The sequence below is a fragment of the Trachemys scripta genome, chromosome 9 (genome assembly GCF_013100865.1).
Source record: "Trachemys scripta elegans isolate TJP31775 chromosome 9, CAS_Tse_1.0, whole genome shotgun sequence".
NCBI lineage: Eukaryota > Metazoa > Chordata > Testudines > Emydidae > Trachemys > Trachemys scripta.
The window spans coordinates 1-23325 of NC_048306.1; the positions used below are offsets into that span (position 1 = coordinate 1).

General features: G+C 45.9%; 1 protein-coding gene across 4 annotated transcripts in view; it reads right to left on the reverse strand.

Annotated features, from left to right (window-relative positions):
• Nucleotides 1-1089: 1089 nt before the first annotated feature.
• GCNA (germ cell nuclear acidic peptidase) overlaps nucleotides 1090-23325 on the reverse strand; it is a 38377-nt gene continuing 16141 nt past the window's right edge. For all 4 annotated transcript variants that reach the window (XM_034782368.1, XM_034782367.1, XM_034782366.1 and 1 more), the window contains 5 exons: nucleotides 14774-14939; nucleotides 10130-10274; nucleotides 7951-8089; nucleotides 4885-5089; nucleotides 1090-1945 (listed from right to left, as the gene is read on the reverse strand). In XM_034782368.1, coding sequence (XP_034638259.1) covers nucleotides 1696-1945; nucleotides 4885-5089; nucleotides 7951-8089; nucleotides 10130-10274; nucleotides 14774-14939 — 905 coding nt within the window. In that variant the 3' untranslated portion in view covers nucleotides 1090-1695. The remainder of the gene's footprint in view (nucleotides 1946-4884; nucleotides 5090-7950; nucleotides 8090-10129; nucleotides 10275-14773; nucleotides 14940-23325) is intronic.

Sequence of the window (23325 nt, forward strand, 5' to 3'; positions counted from 1 at the left end):
AACCCCTAACCGACCCTGACCCTAACCCTTAACTCTACCCCCTAACCCTAACCCCACCCTGACCCTAAACCCTAACATCCTAACCCTAAACCCTAACCCCTACCCCTAGAGAAAACCCCACTCGTTATGCCCTTCCAGCATGACTGTGAACTACTGATAACTCTCTGGGAACAGTTTGTTTCCCTAGTTTGTTTATGAGAAGGTCATGTGAGATGGTATCAAAAGCTTTACTAAAGTCAAGATATCCCACATCTACCGCTTGCCCCCATCCACAAGGCTTGTTAGCTTGTCAGGTTGGTTTGACACGATTTGCTCTTGACAAATCTATGCTGACTGTTATTTATCACCTTATTATCTTCTAGATGTTTGCTTAATTATTTGATCCATTATCTTTCCAGGTACAGAAGTTAAGCTGACTGGTCTGTAATTCCCCCAGTTGTCCTTACCTCCCTTTTTATAGATTGGCACTTTATTTGTCCTTTTCCAGTTGTCTGGAATCTCTCCCGTCTTCCATGACTTTTCAAAGATAATCGTTAATGGCTCAGATATCTCCTCAGTCAGCTCCTTGAGTATTCTAGGATGCATTTCATCAGGCCCTGGTGACTTGAAGACATCTAACTTGTCTAAGTCATTTTTAACTTGTTCTTTTCCTATTTTTGCCTCTGATCCTACCTCATTTTCACTGACATTCACTATGTTAGACGTCCAATTGCCACCAACCTTCTTGGTGAAAACCAAAACAAAGAAGTCACTAAGCACCTCTGCCATTTCCGCATTTTCTGTTATTCAATGGGGGGGGGGGGGGGGGGAGAGGAAGAATAACGGGCCTACCCTATCTTGAGCTAAGCTTCAGTGCAAACCATTTTAATTACTCCCTCAAAGGGTTAGAGAGTGCCATACACAAGCTGAGGTACATGTTGAGTAAATAAGTTCATTAGATCCCTATCTCTGTGCATAAATTTGGTAGAATCTGTCAACCTTAAGAAAAGCTGGGTTTTTCTTTTTAAGGGGTGGTTGTGGCTGCGTCTGCAAAATGACCTAAAATTTGGATCGCTCACCTTGGCCTGCACTCCCAGAAGGCACACCAGGTTTCAAGGCAATCTTTATTAATCATAACCAGTAAGGAATTAAAAAGGTAGATTTTTGTCTAAGTATTAATATTACAAATCTGATTTAATCATCTGAGAAGAGAAGATGTGTTACAGAAGTGTTTCAATCACAAGTCTGATGGAGGCAGTTGGCTCAGGGTCTTTCTTAGAACTAAATCAAATGCAGTTTCTCTCTCAAACATTGGTTAAAAAAGGCTCCAAGTTAGTCCTCCCCCCTTCCAATTTTAACTTTTATAAAATCTCAGTGGCTGGAGGGAAATTAGAATGAAAATTTAATCATAAGCAAACAGCTGCTCTTGATCCTCACTAAGGAGACCTGGGGATGGATGGGCAGCCGTGGACCTAAAGTTACATATATCACCTTGTCCTTTAATTGGGATTCATCAGAAAAAAGTGTTTCACCTGCTTCTGAGTGCAGAAGCAGGGGATTACACAAGCACTGCTCCTGGGAACACAGAACAGCAGCAGATGCTTAGAAACCTTTAATAGATCTTCAATGTTAACCAACCAGAACCTAGCTATTTTCTCTAATGGTACAAACAATGATTACATAGCACAGGGCCAGTGTATACATCCCAAGAGGCATTCAGGAATCTAGGAGCCTAGTCTTTAAAGCAAACTCAGCACTGAGCTTACGCATGACTTCTGCATGGCTCAGCCCACACTGTTCTTTTTTAGTAGATCCATAGTTTTCTTTCACATACTTTGCAAATGGTGTTAGCTGTGCTCTAGCAGCAGTACCATCCTTCCGTGTGGGTTGGCACAGGACTAACTGTCCCTTACAGAGTGCACACACAAAGCGTTCTGTGTCCAGTGACTTGGAATGGCGCCCAATCCTAAAATAAAACAAAAAAGTCAGTGTAGTGCCTGAGTCTGGAGACACCTTGGAACAATAGCTCAGAGGTGCAAATTGTTCACATTCAGATCAAGTGTACATTAACTCTGACACCTAAATATAACCTAAATGGCAACATTACTATTCCCCTGCTGACCATTTTAGCAGGAATATTCAACTAGTGATTTTTATCATGCAGTCTCAGATCACTGTCCACATTTTCCTGCCAAAAAACCTTAAACATCCCTTATCCAGTTGCCAAGGTGGAACCTTCAGTTTCTTCCTGATAATGTCTACAATGTTATGTGATGGTAATACAAAGCTTAACAGAACATTAAAAGAATATATGAACAGAGTAAAGCAAGTTCAGTTGAATACCAAAACAAACAACAAGGAATTCAGTGATATTCATGTTAATTTTTAGTTCAATTAAAAAAAAACCTAATTTTTAAGTTTACATGAAGCTGTGCAGAACTTCAGTCTGCCACACTGAAGTGCTGCAGAAGCTGAGGTCCCTGCTGTTGAATTTGTTCCCCACCATACATATTCTAGATCTCAGATCAATCTTCTTTAAACATCCCAGTGGTCCCACCAGCTCTGTATCACTTACAATGGGATAAACAGAAGTTTTGACAATCCCAATGAGCAGATTAATTTTTCTGCTTGTGTTTCAAATAAGTTTCTTGGTAAAAGGTGAGATCATAGTGTATCAGAGCTCCTGCATTACACTCCTAATAGAGAAGTAAGGAGAGATCCAAGTAGTCTCATAACATGAACTTGATTTTAATGTTTATCTTGTTTCCTTAATACTGTCCTACTATTACCGTCTCTATGTAGCAAGCATAATAGTTGCTGAGGGGAAGATGAGGAATCAAGATTGGAAAGTTAGGTGTGTCCCTCAGAGGATCAAAGGGGTCAGAAATATTGAAAAGTCTGAGTACCCCAGAAGAAAACCCTCTATGCCAAAGGACAGCAGTACGTGGAACACCAACCACTAAGGGTTGTGGCTACCAGACTCTGTGTGCCTGTAGGTTGGCGACTGAGCAAACTGAGTTTAACAATTATGAAATGGCTTGATTTTAAGGGTTTTTAGGGGACAGCTATAGTGTGCAGTGCATGAGAGTGCCAGCATCGAGGGAGTGGGGGTGGGGACCCTTGCCTGGAACAAGTCTTGTCATTTGCTCACTCTGTTCTGGGCTTGATGCAGAAATCAATAGGTGACATTCTCTGGCTCGTGTTTTGCAGGAGGTAAGACTAGATGACTGACATGTCCCTGTCTGGCCTTGAAAGTTATCTCAAATTCTCACTGATTTCCATACTGCTAACTCAAAAACAACCTGCCACCCAACTATCTGTTCTCAATTAAGCCATTAAAAAGAGTGCCAGCAGGGGGAGGCAGGTCTGTCATAAGTATAATTCCATATGGTACTCCTGGGAGGATTCTACGCCCATATGGGGGCACAGAATTCATATGGCCCGCATTTTTCTGTGCCCCCTGTACAGAAAAACGCAAAAAAAATCTGCTGGGGGACACGCGCCTCTTCCCCAGCAGCCCAGGCAGTGCGTCTGTTCCAGCATGCCTGGAGCAGCCTCAGAGACAGGGGAGGAGGGATGGGCGTGCGTGACTGCATGATTACTGTAGGGGGGGAGGGGGAGGGGAGAGGTGTATGTGTGCCAACAAGCGAGAGAGAGAGACACACACACACACACACACACACACACACACACTCACTCACACTCTGGGCTAGTCTACACTGGCAATGTTAAAGTGCTAACATGGCTTGTGTGGGCACTAAAAAACCCACCTCCACGAGGGGTGTAGTTACCAGCGCTGGTGCACTGTCTACACCGGCCCTCTACAGCGCTGAAACTTGCTGTGCTCAGGGGTGTGTTTTGTCACATCCCTGAGCAAGAAAGTTGCAGCGCTGTAAATTGCCAGTGTAGACAAGCCCTGTGTCCCTCTCTCTTACGACTGCAGCTCCCTGGCAGTAGGGCTTTTTATTATGCAGGAGGCAGACTAGAGGCACAAATGAAGCAGCCTGCCTGAGTTAATTGATCTCATTCTCTGAGGCACAAATGTAGCACCCTGACTGTGTAGTAAAGTTGTTAAAGTTGCTGTTGATGGTTAATTGATCTCATGTTAGTTAACTGTTCGCATTCTCAGTCAATTCCCCCCTGAGCATTAAAATCTGTGAAAGCTTTCAGGCCCCTACATTGCCAGAGTGATGTAAAGGAGTCTTATTATAAATGACAGTTAGGGAATCCTCAGCTAGGAAGATGTGTGTGCTTTTTCACTTTTTACCAAGCAGTCAATAAAATGTCAGGACAATCAGAACCAAGCACTTCCCAAAGTACTCAGCCAGGTGCAGGGCAATGATTAGCAAAACTGTATGACTTTCATGTGTGAAAGTCTGAGCAATTTAAAATGACATTCTACTTCCCCCCCCCGCTGTTTGGTGTTCTGTAATGTGATTTAAATGAAAATTCAAGATTATAACTGGAATGCAGGATATTGTTACCAAGTGTTTGTAACTTCACTTTCATGTGTTTAGGAAATGCTGAATAGTTATTGTGACTTTTTTCTGTATTGTAGTTTAAATAAATTACCAAAACAATTGAAACTGGTGTGATTATATTGCATTATTTTGACAAATAAAATATATAGAATTTTGCAGAATTTTGAATTCTTTGGTGCAGAATCCCCCCAGGAGTAATATGGGTCTGCAAGGGAAACTGTCTGGAAGCCAGTATCAAGAGGATCAGTTTGGGATTCTTTGTGGGAATAGAAGAGGGAAAACGAGGCAATAAAAAATAGTTCAGTTCATAGAGGTGAGACCTTTAATTCTCAAATTTCTTTAAGAGTTAAAGGTCTAAGCTTAACATGTGGACACGCTGAAAACAAAGTTAACAGATGACCAAAGGCAAGTAAATATTACTCACGTGTTTTTGCACAGAGAACATTTATAAGTGAACTTGTATTTAATCTCATAACTGTGGCATTGTGTCACCACTGGCAGCTCTGGATGAACCACAGTTGATTTCTTAGCATAGAATCTCCAAAACTGCCCATGGCCATCACGAATTCCGTTGATTACCCAAGTGGCTGCATGGCAAATCTCATGGATCAATGTGTCTCGAAGCCGGTCTTGGGGAAGTCAGGAGAGAAGACAAATTAAGAACACTGCCATTAAAAAGTCAGGTCTCTCATTCTTCACTGGCTTTATTAGTGTTTGCAAGTACCAGACTGACAGCCCTGAAGACTGTAAAAGATGCCACATGGACAGTACTATTCCAAGCTTCCCCACACAATGCCACTATTCTGGCCCAAGTCTGAGAAGGTAATTTGGTTTCCATGTCTTTAGTATCTCTGAGGAGACTAACTGTAATGAGTCACTTGTGTTGTGGTCTCTGTTTTTAAAACCACATTAAACACAGGAGCCAGCAAGTAAATGTCAGATGACAAATTTTGATTGCTACTGACTGTGACACAGTGGTCCATTGGTGTTTCACTACTCTGTCAGCAACTCTTGTCAGGCCTGACATACTACATCTAACCCACTGTTGTCATGATATATACCCAAAAGGTGGCATGTAATATATCAATCGAAAGCTAATAGCTCACTGATCATTAAAATTCTTACATGGTGTGTTACTCTTCGGGGAATTCTGCACCACTGCACAATGCAGAATTTTGCAGAATTCCCTGTTTCCCCCGCAGAATTGGGGCTGCAGAAGTGGTGGCCACCACTAGGGGACACTGGATTCTGCAGAGCCCAGCTTGCAGTGAGCGGAGCTGGAGGGTGCGTGGGCTGGAGGCTGCATGCTCTGCTTGATCCTTATTCTCCCGGGGACAGGAGAGGGCCTGGGAGACCCAGTTCTGGCAAAGGGTGAGGAAGGGCAGGACTGCACTGCCCCACCTGTGTTCCCTGGCAGGACAGTAAAGAAGCTGGGGGGATTAAAGGCTCTGGGGGAACTGGTGTCTAGGCCGGGGGGTGCCCTGTGGCTGGGATCTGGGGGGAGGGGGTGGTGGTGTCTGAGCTTTGAGTATGCTCCATGCCTGGGATCTGGGGTGAGGGGGGTGCTGGTGTGTGGGCCAGGGGTGCCCTGTGGCTGGGATCTGGGGGGGAGGGGGGTGCTGGTGCGTGGGCTGGGAGGTGCCCCGTGACTGGGCTCTAGGAGAAGGGGAGTGCTCGTATCTGGGCTGGGGGTGCTCTGTGGCTGGGATGGGGGGGGGGGAGGGAGTGCAGGTGTCTGGGCTCTGGCAGCCCTACACATTTCCCTCCAGCAGCCCCCAACTGGAACTGGTTTATCATAGGGGCTTCTTTAACGCTCTACTCTTGGGGGTATCTTTTTTGCTGTTGTCTGTATTGTTGATATGTATTTAGAAATAAGTTACCAAAATAATTGAATCTGGAGTGATTATATTGTGTTATTTTGACAAATAAAATATACAGAATTCTAAAATGTTATGCGCAGAATTTTTAGGCACAGGATTCCCCCAGGAGTAATGTGTATATGGGGTGTATAAAGAGTTATGGATATATGTTAGAATTATGGTTTTAAAATGTGTTGGCAAGCAATGCATAATCCCATCTGCCCTAAACAAATGAGTGTATAGTAGTTTGTCATCAGGTTGAGATAATGAAAGTGCACTTAGATAAAAGATCAACAAAGCCATCAACTTAGCGAGTGGGGGGAGACAGCCTCTTATGGGGGTCTGCCCCTCAAATGATAAGCAATTGAATCAACTGATTGTATATAATATTGCTGTATTATAAAAAGTGCATTGAGTAATGTCTTTTATGAAAGCCTGTGACATAATGACGACTAATAGCATTGTGAAGTGTCTGCATTAGCACTATATGAGGAATTGTGGATACTTACTGATGATATATTTTAAAGGCTGTGACCAAAACACAGGGAGAAACAGTTTTTCCCCCAGAAAGGAGGGAAGGGAGTATCTACACATCTCCAATTAAATTAAGCAAGATGTGACCAAAAACAATGGAAACCCTATTTACATATGAATCAGCAAGGGGATGGGAGATCCACAGACAGGAAAAAACATCATGAGATTATCCTGAGTCTGGGGACAAAACAGTGAGTTTGGGAAGATATACGGAGAGAAGAAGCAGCCATCTTGGCATCCATCACTGGACAGATAAAGTATAAATTACTCCTGAGGACATTCTGCACCAAAAAATTAAAATTTCTGTGCCAAAAAATTAAAACTTCTTCATACAATATTTTAAAATTCTGCAAATTTTATTTGTTAAATAAATGTGGAGGCTCCAGCATGGCATTGGGGAGCAATGGTCACTGGCTGCACAGAGATGGGAGATCACAGCTCCCCCCCGGGACACAGACTCAGCGGTGAGGCTGCACCCAACCCTGACACAGCGCAAGGATCGGGTCTGCCCCAGAAACATCCCAGGGCCTTGCCCCTCTGAACCAGGTGCACCAGGTATGGGCAGGTAGGATCCAAGTGTGGAGGGGTTTAGGGTGGGGGGATCCAGGTGTGGATTGAAAGGGTTGTGTGTGTGGCAATCTGGGTGTGAGCGGCTCAGTGGGGGATCCAGGTGCTGGGGGGGAGGGGGTGTGTGTGCTTGGATGCACAGGGGCTTGTTGGGGGATTCTGGGTACAACAGTAATGGGACTCTGCGGGGGGGGTATAGGTGAAGGTGGTTGGGGCTCAGCGGGGGCATCTGGGTGTGGGGGACTCAATGGGGGATCCGGGTGTGGGGGAATGGGGTTCAGTGGGGTGGGGATCCAGGTGCAGCTGGTTGGGGTGGCTCATCGGGGTGGTCCAGGTGCGGGGGGAGTGGGGCTCATTGAGGGGTTCTGTGTGTGAGGCTCGGCGGGAGTTTCCAGAACGAGATGATGAGAGCTTGGATAAAAGTTTTAGCTGTGTGGATGGATAGGAAAGGTTGCATCTTAGAGCTGTTATGCAGAAATAAATAAATATTCTTTCCCCTTATTTAATATTCAATATCCTCTTTCCCTTACCTGCAGAGTCACAAACTTTCTCTGAGAGCTCTATCCGAGCATGACGTTGTACCTCAGGACTTTTTGTTTGTCCAGTGACGCAGTACCCTGCTGTCTTCCGCATCTTTTTGTTCCAGACGATTTCCATTTTCTCTGGCAACTGATAAAAAAAAAATGGAACAGTGCATTTGAACCATGTAGTGGCATGTGCAGGAATGTAAGTTTGACCCCTTTTGGAGGCTCCTTCACCCCCGGAGGCCCCTGATGATTACTGGGGGGGCCTGTGCCCCTGCTTGCCCCTCCATCCACACCCCCTGGAACCACATCACCACCAGCTCATCTCACTTCCTCAGGTCCTTAAACTTCTGCCCTTGTGTGTGTATACCGCCACAGCCCTTCACAACACACCTTGGTGGGAAAGGACACTTTTGTTCATACTCTTTAGACAGAGACAGTGGGAAGTTAGATCTGAGAAACTCACTTTGCCTTCTCTACCTCTCCTTAGAGGCTGAAGAACTTCACTATCTTTAGAGTATGAAACAGCCACACAATAGTAATATTCTTTAAAAAGTTTTATTAAATGCAGAGAAAATGGTAGTAAACCAAGAAAGAACTGTTTGTATTATACCACTTAAGTAAGAGTACAGAGAAAAGAAGGAAAATCTCACATTTCTAGAAATCAAGTCCTTATATGACCTCCCTGCCCTGGTCAGCTGGACAATCTCTTCCTCGGGTATTCAGAGAGAGAGAGAGATGTCTCCATCCCCTCTTTCACACAACCTGCTTATCAAGATCCCTGATCGAAGGTTTTATCCCCTATTTTCCAAAACAATTCTCTGAACACACAATGGGGGTTGAAGCCTTCCCCAGGGGATTGTCTAAGGAGGTATTAAACGTCCTTCACTGATGCTTAATAGCTGTCTTTCAAATACTTAGCTACCAAATTAAAGGGAGCCCTTTATAAGATCATTTGACCTACCTGTCCCCAGTTTATCCAGACCTCTTTTTAAAATCTCATCAATTTTCCCTTGCCAGGATGTATAACTTCTTCTAATCCTATCAAACTACTTAATCTCTGATCTCTTGTTGCTCCAAAACAGCAGCAGAAAGGAACCATCTCTTTCAGGATTCTAGTACTGCTGGTATGCTTAGTGCAGGTCTTCACTGCACAATTAACCTGAACTCTTACCTGGTTTTTAGTCCCAACTCCTCTACCATCCACACAAGAAAAACTTTTGATCTGAATTTGGAGGTGCTTTAAATGCAAGATAGTTTATACAGGTAGGGGTATAGATTAAAACCTAGGCTTCCCTTTCACTTGCCCTGGACCCCGTCCATTCTGCAGATAGGATGCAGGCAAACATCACTCAAGTTCTGATAATCCTCCAATATCCTTCCCACAGTTCCCCATGAAGGACAGACAAGTTTCTTGTAATTGACTGGGAAAGTCTCCTAGAGCATCTCAGTACAGAGAACCATACACATGAGTGAGTGCAGAAACAGTGAGGACTCAGTAAGGTGAGTCTGGCTTTGCTGTCAAAATGCTGGGGTAGGCTAACCCAAGTGCCAATCATCTGGGTAACCTGTGCAGTTAGAGAGCCTACAGCAGCAATTCCCAAACTATGATCCAGGCAAGCACTTCTGGTCTGCAGAGAGCTGGCTGATCAAGTGGTGCTGGGCTCTTTGGTTCCAGCTTCTTTTACAGGAGTAGGAGCCAGCTTAATATGCCTCAATTAGGGTCCACTGCTACATGAGAGTAAGAGAAGCATTCCAATGCAATGGGGGCTATACAACTATCTAGACATATAAGAATCATAAGGGACCAGATTCACCCAAGGCATCTAAAAATCAATTTTCCATATAAGCAACAGATATAGTTACTTAGGGATGTTACATGATTATGAATGGGAAGGGAGTTTGTGTCCTTGCAGTAATGAATGGATCAGGAGGTTTTTCTCCACAAGACTATTAAGAGATAATTCACACTGAGAAAGTCTGATAACTCCCAGAGTAAACCTATGATAAATCCCTTTTTAAAACCCTCACATTTTTGACCTGATTCAAATAGAAGCACCTTGTTACAAGGCTGAGCTTCATCCCAGTTAGTGAGCTAGAAGGAAAGGGCAATGGTTTCACAGAGAAAGCTAGTTAGCAGGATAACAGTGATTTTATTGTCCAGAAATGTGTTTACAAAAGTTACCTTTTGCTCAAAGATGGTGTTGTTATAAAGAGTGTAGAGCTTCTGTGTCAACTCATCCTTTTTTTTCCTGAAATTTTTCACATATTGGGATGCTGGGTTTGACAACTCTTGTAAGAAACAGCCTGGCACTCCACACAGATTCCACCTGCATGAAAAGCAGCGGCAAAAAAAGCACATTTGTTGTCGCAGAAGTCTTATGAAAAAGAGTGGTTACTTATCTTATAGTAACTATGGTTCTTTGAGAAGTTTCTGTAAATCCCATTCTAGGTGTGCACGTTCCCCAGGCATGTGAGATTAGAATCTTTTGAACAGCAGTCAGCCATGCCTGCACCATGTATGTCCTTATACCCCACACCTAAGGGCATAAAGGACAGAGCAGCTGCAACCATTCCTCAGTTCCCTTGCTAATTCAGAATCCCAGATAATAAGGACTCTGAAAAAGTGGGGATGAAGGGCTGGTTGTGGGATCCACACGGATGATAATATCTCAGAAGAAAAAATACTATAAGTTAAGTAATTGATTTGAAGTTGTGTCCTTCACAGCGAAGGAGAGTATCCTAGCCACTGGGCTATGGGATAGTGTGGGCTGGGTCTCAATCTCTCCTGTTGAAATTGTTGCGCTTTTTATAAATAAATAGTCCTTGGAGCAGGGACTTGAATTAGGGTCTCCTGCATTCTAGCTACAAGGAATGCGACCTTCCACAACAAGTGGGAAAGGGAACAAGAAGCTAGAGGCTCAAAGGGCGGGCCCATGAGCCTGGTGACAAGGTGGAGGACCGGGTCCCAGACCGGTGGGAAGAGTCTTTCAAGGCCTTTCAGGAATCGGATAGTCATCTCATGAGAGAATACCGATCTATCCTGGACGCGGGGATGGAAGGCCAATATGTCCGCCAGGTGAACCTTAATCGAAGATAAGGCAAGGCCCTGGTGCTTTAAGTGAAGCAGGTAATCCAGAACGGACTGCAGAGATAACTGGGTCGGGGAGATATTCCGTTCTGACACCCAGCAGGAGAATCGCTTCCACTTTGCCAGGTAAGTTGCTATGGTGGAGGACTTTTTGCTCTCCAAGGGCATGTGCTGTACCTGACTAGAGCAGGCTTGTTCCTCTGGATTCAGCCACGCATCATCCAAGCTGTGAGGTGCAGAGAGACACGGTTCGGGTGCAGCAACCGACAGTGATCCTGTGAGAGTAGGTCCGGCCACGAGGCAACCCCCTCTGGAGCAGAACTCTTTGCACTTTTTCTTCATATTCGACACACATAGCATTGTGGTTTGGAGACCCTCGCACCCAAAACACGTCCTGTAGATTTTGGTTGTGCAGCTGCCACACATGTTATGTGGAGAGCTGTCTGCTCAAGGAGTATGCCATACTGTTTTGCACTCCTGGCAGATGCACAGTGGTCAGACAGTCCCACTCCAGAGCACGAGGGCTCTCCTGGCTTGGTATGAGATGGGGACATTTGCCTCTTCGAGGGCTTGGATACAGAGCTCCCTCTTTCCCTTATTGGAGTGCTTGTCTCTCCCTTCCCTCCCCATTTGCCTTGGCTCTGCTCAAGTTTCTTAGAGCCAGCTGGGAGAGGGTGTAGAGGCCTGGAACTGGCTGGAGCTAAGCTCAACGGGCTGCTCCTACCTTTTTCAGGCCAATGTACTGGGTTGGGGGGAGAGGGTGTCTCTCCTGTCAGCTGGGCCTCTCCATGAGGAGTTTTCAGACTTGGAACTTTCTTGACTGCTTTGTCCTGCTGCGCCTGGTCTAGATGTGGGTTTCCCCAGGCGGTACAGACAGACATCATAGTAGACTGTGACTAGGAAGAGCTTGTGGCAGTTGATGCAGTTTTTGAAGTGGAGGATCCTTAGAACCCTTTCCCTGCTGCCACTGGAAGAAGCAAAATGCCTTTTTTTAAACAGGAATTGCTCCTCCGAATTTTAGTGAACTGAACCCCAAATACCTCCCAATTAACTAGACTAAATAATTAAAGCTAAGTATTAAAAATTATTCACAATTTATTTACAGGAAAAAACTGAAGAAGTCAGCATGAACACTGATGCTCCATCCTAAATAATGAGTGGTAAGAAGGAAGTAAAGATGGCAGCAGTCTGGCAGCTCCCCCTTAAAACCCTCGGTGTGAAGCACAAAGAGAGTGCGGGTGCCCAAGTAGAGCAAACTGACACTCCTAGGGAAAAAATCTCCAGTCCTGGGCACATAGAGTATATGCGCAAAACTGTAGTGCACTACACAGAGGGTCAAGCACTTGAAGAACAAGTATGATCCTGCGTTATAGTGAGAGACTAAATAAATAAAATAAATAGTTTATCCAAGAGAGGATTAACAAAGATCTAATAATAGATAGCTCTTTAATCTAAAGGGCAAAGGCAGAACACGGATTAGAAGCAAAAACTAGACAAATTCAGACTAAAAATAAGGTGTTTTTTTTTTTTTTTTTTTAAACAGTGTGATTAACCTGAGTGATTAATCACTGGAAGAACATACCTACCTTCAGATTCTCCATTACTTGAAGCTTTTTTACTTAAGACTGGATATCTTTCTAAAAGATAAACTATATAGCTCAAACAGAAATTATAGAATTAGTAGAGAGTTTACTGTGTGAGGTTCTTTGGTGTGTGTTATGCAGGAGGAAAGACTAGCTGATCATAATGATCCCTTTAAGTCTTAAAATCTATAAGTAAGTTCCAATATCATTATATAAATCAAATGGTATGTCAGCACCTAAAATACTTTCTTCAGTTTCAGTTACCCTGCCTCCAAAGGGATACAGCAAAAAGAGGCAGTTCAGAGACAGGTGACAAAATGATTAGAGGTGTGAAAAGACTTCCATTTCAGGTCAGACTGAAAATATTAGGGTTGTTTAGAGAATAGGCAATAAGAGGGAATATAAGAGAGGTATTTAAATGAATGCTATAGAGAAGGTAATAAGGTTCACTTGTTTACCTTCTCTCAATGCAAGAAAGTGCATTTAAAACCTATAAAAACAATTGTTTTTTTAAACACAATGCACAAGTAATCCGTGGAACTCAATATCACACGACTGAGACAAAGTTTAGTATGTTCATAGAAAGTATTAAACATTTCTATGAACTGAAAACCCCACAGATGCAATGGTGCCACACGTTTGCCTTGGAATTGAGGCTCCCACAGCACTGAGGAAAAGATGGTTTCAGAAAAAGCCTTTCAGAATCTGACCCCCAGACCCTATCAGGGAGTGGTCAGGGTTTAGCAATGAGGATGGTTCAAGTCATTCAAAACCCTTTCTATCAGAGCTCTTGAAAGGCATACAGTAGCCAGAGACTCAAGGGTCCATCTTTAGGGCTCCGTGTTTGTCATGGAGATTGCGGAAGTCACAGATTCCAGGGCCAGCTGCTTGGGTAGCCCTGGGGTCAGCCACGCCGGTTGCTACTGTAGTGGCTCCTGCAGCCAGCCGCACCAGTCACTGATGGAGTGGCCCTGGGGCCAGCCGCACCAGCTGCTGTTCTGGTGGCCCCGGGCACCGCCCGAGCAGCGGCCGATGTGGCTGGCCCCGGGGACTGCCTGAGCAGCTGGTGCCAGGGGCCCCCCTAGGGCTCCTCCCCCTGGCGGCTGGTGCCTTAGCAGTATCCGAAGGGTTGGCTGTGGCGCCCCCTTGAGTGCCACACTCATGTGTCAGTATATTAGGCGCCACCAACCCTACACCCTTCTCAGTTCAGGTAAGTAACGTAACTTTTTTCTTCTTTGAGTGCTTACTCATGTTGATTCCATTCTAAGTGACTCACAAGCAGTAGCCCTGGAGGTGGGCTTGGAGTTCACAGTCGTGCGACTTGCAACACTGCCTTACCGAAGCCAGCATCATCTTGGGCCTGCAGGGTAAGTGCATAATGAGACATAAATGTGTGGATGGATGATGAGGCAGCGGACCTGCAAATATCTTGAATAGGCACTTGGGCCAGGAATGCCACCGCCAAGGCTTGCGCCCTAGTCGAGTGGGTGGTTACAATTATTGGTGGAGGCACTTTTGCCAGATCATAGCAGAAATGGATGCAGGAAGCGATCCAGGATGAAATTCTCTAGGCAGACACTGGAAGACCTTTCATCCTGTCCGCCACCGCGACAAACAACTGTGTCTGCTTACAGAACAGCTTGGTCCTTTCGATATAAAAGGCCAGGGCTCTCCTGATGTCCAGAGAGTGCAATTTGCGCTCTTCTTCCAACTTAGGAGGTTTTGGAAAGAAGAAAGGAGAGAACCACTAACTACTTCCTAGGCAAGGGGAAAAAGTTGCTCCAACCAACCGTCATGGGCAGTAAGAAGGAACTGAGAGGGCGTAGGCCTGGCGGCACCTAATATACTGACCCATGAGTGCGACACTCCAGGGGACACCACTGCCGACCCTACTGATACCAATAAGGCAAAAATCTCTGATGACTGTGCATGTGGGCGCGCATATACCTAGAATGGAATCGACATGAGCAAGCACTCAAAGAACAAGGTTTGTAATTTTATGTTAACTGCAGAGCAAGCACTTTTGTAGCCTGATAAATTTCCAGAGTGTTACTCTACATGACAGCAGTGCTTTGCCTCTAACCTCACCAGCATTTCCTGACCCATTTGTTATACTCATAGGAGACAGTAAAAGATGGAGAAGAGAAAGACCTACCTTTCCTCTGTATCTGATGAATGTACACAATAGACTGATGCGCTCTTAGGAACCTTCAGAGAAGGCATTTCTTTAGATGAAGAGGATTCTGACTTTGGTGTCACGATTCTCTCTTTCTTAACAGAGTGTTGTGCACTGTCACAAGGAGGCTTGAAGTTTCCCAGTTCTGCAAATACAAACCAAAAGATTAAACAACCAATTTAACCAAATATCATGAAGTTCCAGCAACGAATACAGAATATAGAGACTGGCAACAGGACCACAAACCACTACACAGTAAACTGTGCATTCTTCACTCAATATGCCCACCTTCAGAGGTGTCTGGGGTATATTCACAAGATTCAAAACACCAAAGTAGTTTATTAGTTGACAAACATGATATAACTGTCTCAATAACTAGAGCTCCTCTACTACTGCCAAAAATATTACTTGGTATATTTATATTCTTTAGAAAAATTACTTCAGTATCAGAAAAATCTTCTTTGATCTGCAGAACATTAACATAGTTCAAATCAGATGCAAAAAGCAGTTTGTAATCTTCTCACTCTCTCTCTCTCTCACACATTCCCCCCCCCCCCATTAAAATGGAGTTAGGACAAAAGCAGGCATCAGAAACTTAAAAATAATAGACAACAGACGCAATTATCCCAAAACCAAGGTGTTATAGACCCAGGATATTCTGATTAATAGTTGCACTTTATAGTAAACCAAACATGTTATGGAAGTGCACAGGTAATGCACTCAAACAATCTGAATTCTGACCTCTAGAGAAGCCATAGAATAACAATGTGATTATGTTTAAGACATTTTAGAGCTTGTGGTGCCAGATTAGTTGAAAAATCGTTGCTTACCTTACAGCAGGTATTATGTATTCCACCCTTAGTGTGCATATGCCCATGTGCTTGACTTCAGATTCTTTTGGCCAGCAGTAGCCATTGGGTCTGTCCCTGTGCCCTGAGTGTCTTCATGTCTCCTCCACCCACAGGCATAAAGGGCAGAGTGGGGTCAGTTGTGTCAGTTGCTTTGCCCAATACAGGATTTAGAAGGTATAGGACTTTGCAAAAGCATGAAAAAAGGGCAGGTTGTGGAATAGACATGGACAACATCTTGAAGAACAACAGTTACTGTAAGGAAAGTAACTTTTTCCTTCTGAGTGCTTGTCCACATATATTCCATTCTTGCAAGCAGTGACTGATATAAAGGTGGTGGTCGTTCAGATCTACTTAAATAAGGATTGCAACACAGCTCTACCAAAATGGGCATCAGATCTAGATGCCTCTTAAAAAGAATAATGTTTAGTAACTGGATGTGCTGATCCCCAAGATGCTGCTTTACAAATTTCAGAGACCCGAAGAAGAGCTCTGTGTAAGGAAAGAAAAAGGTCCTGAATTTTTTTCTGATCACCCTTAGAATCAGAGGATATGCATACATCACCCCTGGAGTCCACAGTATGAGGACTGCATCTGCTCAAGATACGGGGGTTCCAATCCGCTCTCAAAGAAAGGTTTGACACTGTTCTTTTCCATGGCAAACAAGTTTATGTTTGGATGACCCCAGTCACAAAATACTCTTTGAATGATGGAGTCTTGATCACTGTCAGAAAACTGTCCGAGGATCCAACAATATATATTGTAATCCTAGCAGATAAAGAGTTATGACTGTTACTTGCTGAAGTTTCACAGGTGAATCACCTCCTGGCATAAAGGAGAAATCTGGCTAATCCCTGTCTGTTTATGTAAACAGCACTGTGGTAATACCTGCCATTACCGAAACTGTCTTCCTTTCAATCAACGCAAGACATGTCACACATGCTAGGTAGACTGCTCTGAGTTCTAATATGTTGATGTACAGGTGACTATCTCACACGCCCACAGTTCTTAGCCCTTGTGATGGTTCAGATGAGTTCCCTATCCCAGATTGAAAGCATCTGTTACAAATATGTTTGTGGATAGAGCTAGAGAAAAGAAACGGTTACTCACCTTCTTGTAATGGTTGTTCTTCGAGATGTGTTGTTCATGTCCATTCCAAGCAGGTGTGTGCGCGCTGCATGCATGCCAGCCGGAAGATTTTACTATAGCAGCGTCCATAGGGTCAGCTCCGGTGCCCCCTGGAGTGGCGCCCTCATGGCACTGTATATAGGGGCCAGCTGACCCCCCCCACCCCCTCAGTTCCTTCTTGCCGATACTCCGACAGAGGGGTAGGAGGGTGGGTATTGGAATGGACATGAACACATCTCGAAGAACAACCGTTACAAGAAGGTGAGTAACCGTTTCTTCTTCTTCGAGTGATTGTTCATGTCCATTCCAAGCAGGTGACTCACAAGCCCGAGTCTAGGTGGTGGGGTCGGAGGTCACTGCAGACTGGAGGACTGCACGGCCAAATGCAGCATCCTCCCTGGCTTGGTGCGTGATGGCGTAGTGCGCCGTAAAGGTGTGGATTGAGGACCAGGTGGCCGCTCTACAAATTTCCTGCGTCGGGACGTGGGCCAGGAACGCGGCTGAAGAGGCCTGCGCGATAGGCGGGGCTGGTATATTGGCCCGACTGTAGCACTCCTGGATGCAGGTTCTGATCCAAGCTGAGATCCGCTGTGACGTGACCGGGAGCCCTTTCCTACTGTCGGCCACGGCGACGAAAAGTTGGGTCGACTTCCTGAAGGATCTCATCCTTTCTATATAGAACGCGAGAGCCCTGCGAACGTCCAGAGAATGCAGCCTGCGCTCCTTAGACGAGGAGTGCAGTTTCGGACAAAACACAGGGAGAAAAATGTCTTGACCCATGTGAAATGAGGAAGCCACCTTAGGCAGGAACGCTGGGTGCGGCCTGAGTTGGACCTTGTCCTTGTGGAAGACGGTGTATGGAAGCTTTTGTTGGACCTCGTGAGGGAGGCCAGAAACTTGAAGCCAGACCCTGCGCCTCATGACCACACCAGTCGCCAACGTGCGTGAGGCTGAATCAGCCGCGTCCAAGGCTGCCTGGAGGGAAGCACGGGTAATCAATCTTCCCTCATCAACCAGGGCCGAAAACTCGGTTCGTGAGTCCTGTGGGAGGAGGTCCGTGAACCTAGACAAAGCCGAGCACGTATTGTGTCCATACCAGCTCACCATAGCTTGCTAATAGGCAATGCACAACTGCAGGCCCCCCTTTGAATACACCTTGCGCCCGAATAGGTCCAACTTCTTAGCCTCTCTATTTTTAGGAGCAGCCCCCTGGAAACCCTGGCGTTCCCTCTGGTTGGCCGCATCTACCACTAGGGAGTCCGGTGGGGGGTGTGTATAAAGATGTTCATACCCCTTGGTAGGAACAAAATATCGCCTCAGTCCTTTTGGTCGTAGGAGCCAATGAGGCTGGAGTTTGCCATAAGGTACGGGTTGTGTCCGTAATGGTCTTAATGAGAGGTAGGGCTACCCTAGACGGACCTGATGGGGCCAGGATGTCAATCACTGGATCTGTGTCCACCTCGATCTGCTCAGTCTGTATCGAGAGGCTCTGGGCCGCTCGAGTAAGGAGCTGTTGGAGGATCCTATTGTCCTCTAGGGCCAGTGCCGCTGAAGTTCCCGCTACTGCCTCATCTGGAGATGAAGAGGAAGATGTCCCATGCAGCAGCCCTTCATCTACCACGTCTCCCTCTGTGAGGGCCTGCGGCACACAGTACTCAGGCTGCGCGGCCGGTGCGGGCTCAAGATGCGGCACCGTGGCCGGTACCGGGGTCACCACCGAACGATGAGGAGTGCTGGACGGTGCCTGCGCTGTTGGGAGCAAAGTCCCCGTCGGTGCCATTGTTTGACCAGGGGGTGCCGTGTCCCCTTGTGGCACACTCCTGTCAGACGGCGGTGCCGGTGGTGGTGGCATTAGCGGTGGTGCCGCAGACGTTGAGGAATCAGAATCGGTTCATGAGCGGGGCCCGTACGCCTGACCCACTGACTGATGGTAGGCTCATGGCGTCCAGAATGGCCATTGTGGGGGCGGTTGCCACTGCTGCTGTTGGTGCCACTGTGGTGGGTACGGTTGGGCATTCGTACGCGAGGACGATAGCCTGCTCCTCGATCTGTTAGAGCGGTACGAGTCCGCCTCTGAGTCAGAAGTCTCTGAATATGAGGACATCGGAGGCACGCTATCCACTGTTGCCGGAGGGGGTGCTCGCACTGGTGCCTCTGACGCGGTGCTGCATGGAGAGTGCATCGCCGGTTTGCCCCTAGTGTGGTAATGGGGCCGAGCGGTAGCTGGAGGTTCTCTGCACCGGTGCAGCAATGCCGGCATCAGGAGGCTCAAGAGGTCTGATGCGGCCTCGAACGCCTCCGGCATCGATGGGAGGCACACATCGTCCATCATGTCCGGGGATCTATGCCGTTCTGGACTCGACCTTGCCCTCTCTGGGGCGGGAGTCAACGGGATGGCCGGATGGGTCTGCGGCGCGAGTTGTCCTGTAACACTCGTGGACGGCGCCAGACCTTTAGAGTCCCGATGGGGAGATTGTTCCCTCAGCGGCCTGTTCTTTTTAACCGGCACTGGTGATGGAGAGCGGCGTCTTGTAGAAGATGGTTTCTTATGCGCCGACTCTCTCCGGTGCCGGGGTTTCGGGGCCTTGGCTTCATGACTTATCTCCAGTGCCAGGGCACTGCGCACCGAGGATGAAGTGCTGGGTGCCGGCTCGGAAGGCCCGGGATCCGATTGCGGCCGCAGTGCCGCCTCCATTAGGAGGACTTTAAGTCTCTGCTCTCTATCTTAGAGTCCTGGGGCGAAAAGCCCTGCAGACAGTGCACCTATACCTTTGATGGGTCTCTCCGAGGCACCGTAAGCACGAAGAGTGCGGGTCACTCTTCGGCATAAATTTCCCGCAGTCCCGACAGAGTTTGAACCCTGGGGACCCGGGCATGCCCCAGCGGGGCGATGAAAAAGTTGGGGAAAACCCCCCAACTAATATCTAGCTAGCTAACACTAACAACCAACTAATTAATTAACTATTTACAAGAACTACAGAACACTGCCACGATTGCTGAAGAGCAAGCGAAGTTCCAGCTAGCCGTCACCGGCGGTAAGAAGGAACTGAGGGGGTGGGGGGTCGGCTGGCCCCTATATACAGCGCCATGAGGGCGCCATTCCAGGGGACGCCAGAGCCAACCCTACGGACGCTGCTATAGTAAAATCTTCAGGCTGGCGTGCACGCGGCGCGCACACACCTGCTTGGAATGGACATGAACAATCACTCGAAGAAGAATGGAACATTCTTACAAACTGCATCTGGGTTCTTCCACCAATTTAACAATATGACAACTTCTTGTGGAATCTGAACTGGCATGTCTATGTGATGTCTCCTTAGGCAACAGGTGGATTTCAACCACCCTTGCAAATAATGTAGGCACAGTCTGGCATCTCGAATCACAAATGTGAAGAGACCATATGGCCTAACATTCTTATCAGCATACGTGGGTTTCTCTGACTGATTTATGGTCTGACACAGTGTCAAACTTGATTCAGATAGAGTCTGTGAAGAGTTACACAGGGATCTCACAAAACTGGGTGACTAGGCAACACAATGGTGATGAAATTCAATGTTGATAAATTCAAAGTAATGCACATTGGAAAACAATCCCAACTAACCATATAAAATGACAGGGTCTAAATGAGCTGTTACCACTCAAGAAAGATCTTGGAGTCATTGTGGATAATTCTCTGAAAACATCCACGCAACGTGCAGTGGAAGTAAAAAAGCAAACAGAATGTTGGGAATCATTAGGAAAGGGATAGATAAAAAGACAGAAAATATAATGCCTCTATATAAATCCATGGTATGCCATATCTTGAATACTGCATGCAGATCTGGTTGCCCCATCTCAAAAAAGGAATTGGAAAAGGTATAGAAAAGGGCAACAAAAATTATTAGGGGTATGCAACAGCTTCCATATGAGGAGATATTAATAAGACTGGGACTTTTCAGCTTGGAAAAGAGGCGACTAAGGGGGGATATGATAGAGGTCTATAAAATCATGACTGGTGTGGAGAAAGTAAATAAGTGTTATTTACTCCTCCTCATAACACAAGAACTAGGGATCACCAAATTAAATTAATAGGCAGCAGGTTTAAAGCAAAAGGAAGTATTTCTTCACACAACACAGTCAACCTGTGCAACTCTTTGCCAGAGAATATTGTGAAGGCCAAGACTATTACAAGGCTCAAAAAATAACTACGCAAGTTCATGGACGATAGGTCCATCAATGGTTATTAGCCAGGATGGGCAGGGATGCTGTCCCTAGCCTCTGTTTGCCAGAAGCTGGGAATGGGCGACAGGGAATGGATCACTTGATTATCTGTTCTGTTCATTTCCTCTGAAGCACCTGGCATTGGCCACTGTCGGGAGACAAGATACTGGGCTAGATGGACCTTTGGTTTGACCAGTATGCCGTTCTTATGGCTAGCAGAACCCCTATAAATTTTATCTTCTGAATCAGCACAAATGAAGATTTCTTTGTTGATACTGAGCTCCAAAGCAGCAAAGGTCTGTACAAAGTGACATGTACTGTTTGTGACTTGCTGAGAAGAATTTAATCTAATCACATCAGCCACACCATCAGGGGCTCGTTCACCTGCACATCTACCAATGTGATATATGCCATCATGTGACAGCAATGCCCCTCCGCCATGTACATTGGCCAAACCGGACAGTCTCTACGCAAAAGAATAAATGGACATAAATCAGATGTCAAGAATTATAACATTCAAAAAACCAGTCGGAGAACACTTCAACCTCCCTGGACACTCAATTACAGACCTAAAAGTTGCAATTCTTCAACAACAAAAACTTCAAAAACAGACTCCAACAAGATAGATAGAAATTCCATGCTTGAATAATATGAGTATAGCAGTAGGAATATACTACTGACCAGGATGGTGATAGTGATTGTGAAATGCTTAGGGTGATTAGGCTATAAAAATAGAGTTTCAACTATCCTCATACTGACTGGGTGAATGTCATCTCAGGATGGGGTGCAGAGATAAAATTTCTAGACATTGCTTCTTGGAGCAACTTGTCCTAGAACCCACAAGGGGAGAGGTAAAGAGTCCAGTGGAGGGCAACAAAAATGATTAGGGAGTTAGGGAGTTAGAGCACTTGACTTATGAGGAGAGGCTGAGGGAACTGGGATTGTTTAGTCTGCAGAAGAGAAGAATGAGGGGGGATATGATAGCTGCTTTCAACTACCTGAAAGGGGGTTCCAAAGAGGATGGATCTAGACTGTTCTCAGTTGTACCTGATGACAGAACAAGGAGTAATGGTCTCAAGTTGCAGTTGGGGAGGTTTAGGTTGGATATTAGGAAAAACTTTTTCACTAGGAGGGTGGTGAAGCACTGGAATGGGTTACCTAGGGAGGTGGTGGAATCTCCTTCCTTAGAGGTTTTTAAGGTCAGGCTTGACAAAGCTCTGGCTGGGATGATTTAGTTGGGAATTGGTCCTGCTTTGAGCAGGGGGTTGGACTAGATGACCTCCTGAGGTGAAGGTCACCCTGGTCATTTGTCCAATCATCCACTTCTTGTAAGCTTCTTTTTTGCGTTTAAGGTCAGCAAGGATTTCACTGTTAAGCCAAGCTGGTCGCCTGCCATATTTACTGTTCTTTCTACACGTTGGGATGTTTTTTTCCTGCAACCTCAATAAGGATTCTTTAAAATACAGCCAGCTCTCCTGGACTCCTTTCCCCCTCATGTTATTCTCCCAGGGGATCCTGCCCATCAGTTCCCTGAGGGAGTCAAAGTCTGCTTTTCTGAAGTCCACGGATTCGTCTCCCCATACAGCGATCAGATCCTGTACCTCACATTCAGTCCATGCTGGAGCTCTTTTGTGATTCTGGGACTCCATCATGGTCACCTCTGCTGATGAGATCTGCACTCACCTGCAGATTGCCATGCTGGCCAAACAGGAAATGAGATTCAAAAATTCACGGGCCTTTTCCTGTCTACCTGGCCAGTGCATCTGAGTTGAGAGCGCTGTCCAGAGCGGTCACAGTGGAGCACTCTGGGATAGCTCCTGGAGGCCAATACCATCAAATTGCGACCACATTACCCCAAATTCGACCCGGCAAGGTTGATTTCAGCGCTAATCCCCTCGTCGGGGGAGGAGTACAGAAATCTATTTTAAGAGCCCTTTTAAATCGAAAAAATGGCCGAGTTGTGTGGACAGGTGCAGGGTTAACACTGCTAAATTCGACCCAAACTCGTAGTGTAGACCAGGGCTAAGTAGTATTACAAGGGACTTTAACCTAGGTGTGGGTTCTTTAACCCAAGGATTCATTAACCACTTCAAGAATCTTTGTACTATATCATGGCTAAATGAAGTCTTTGCTCAATTAAGCTGTGTGAGCTGGAGATGGCTGCAAGATGTACTTTTTCTGACAATATGAGAGAGGCCCAGGAATTTCAAATGAACTATGTATTCAGGTATAGAGTGAACAGCAGCTGAAGCTGGGCTATGTTAATGGCAGGTGCCCACAAAGAACATTTTCCACTTATGATCATAACAAAGGCAAGTTGACTGTTTCCCGAAGTTTAATAGAATCCCCTGTACC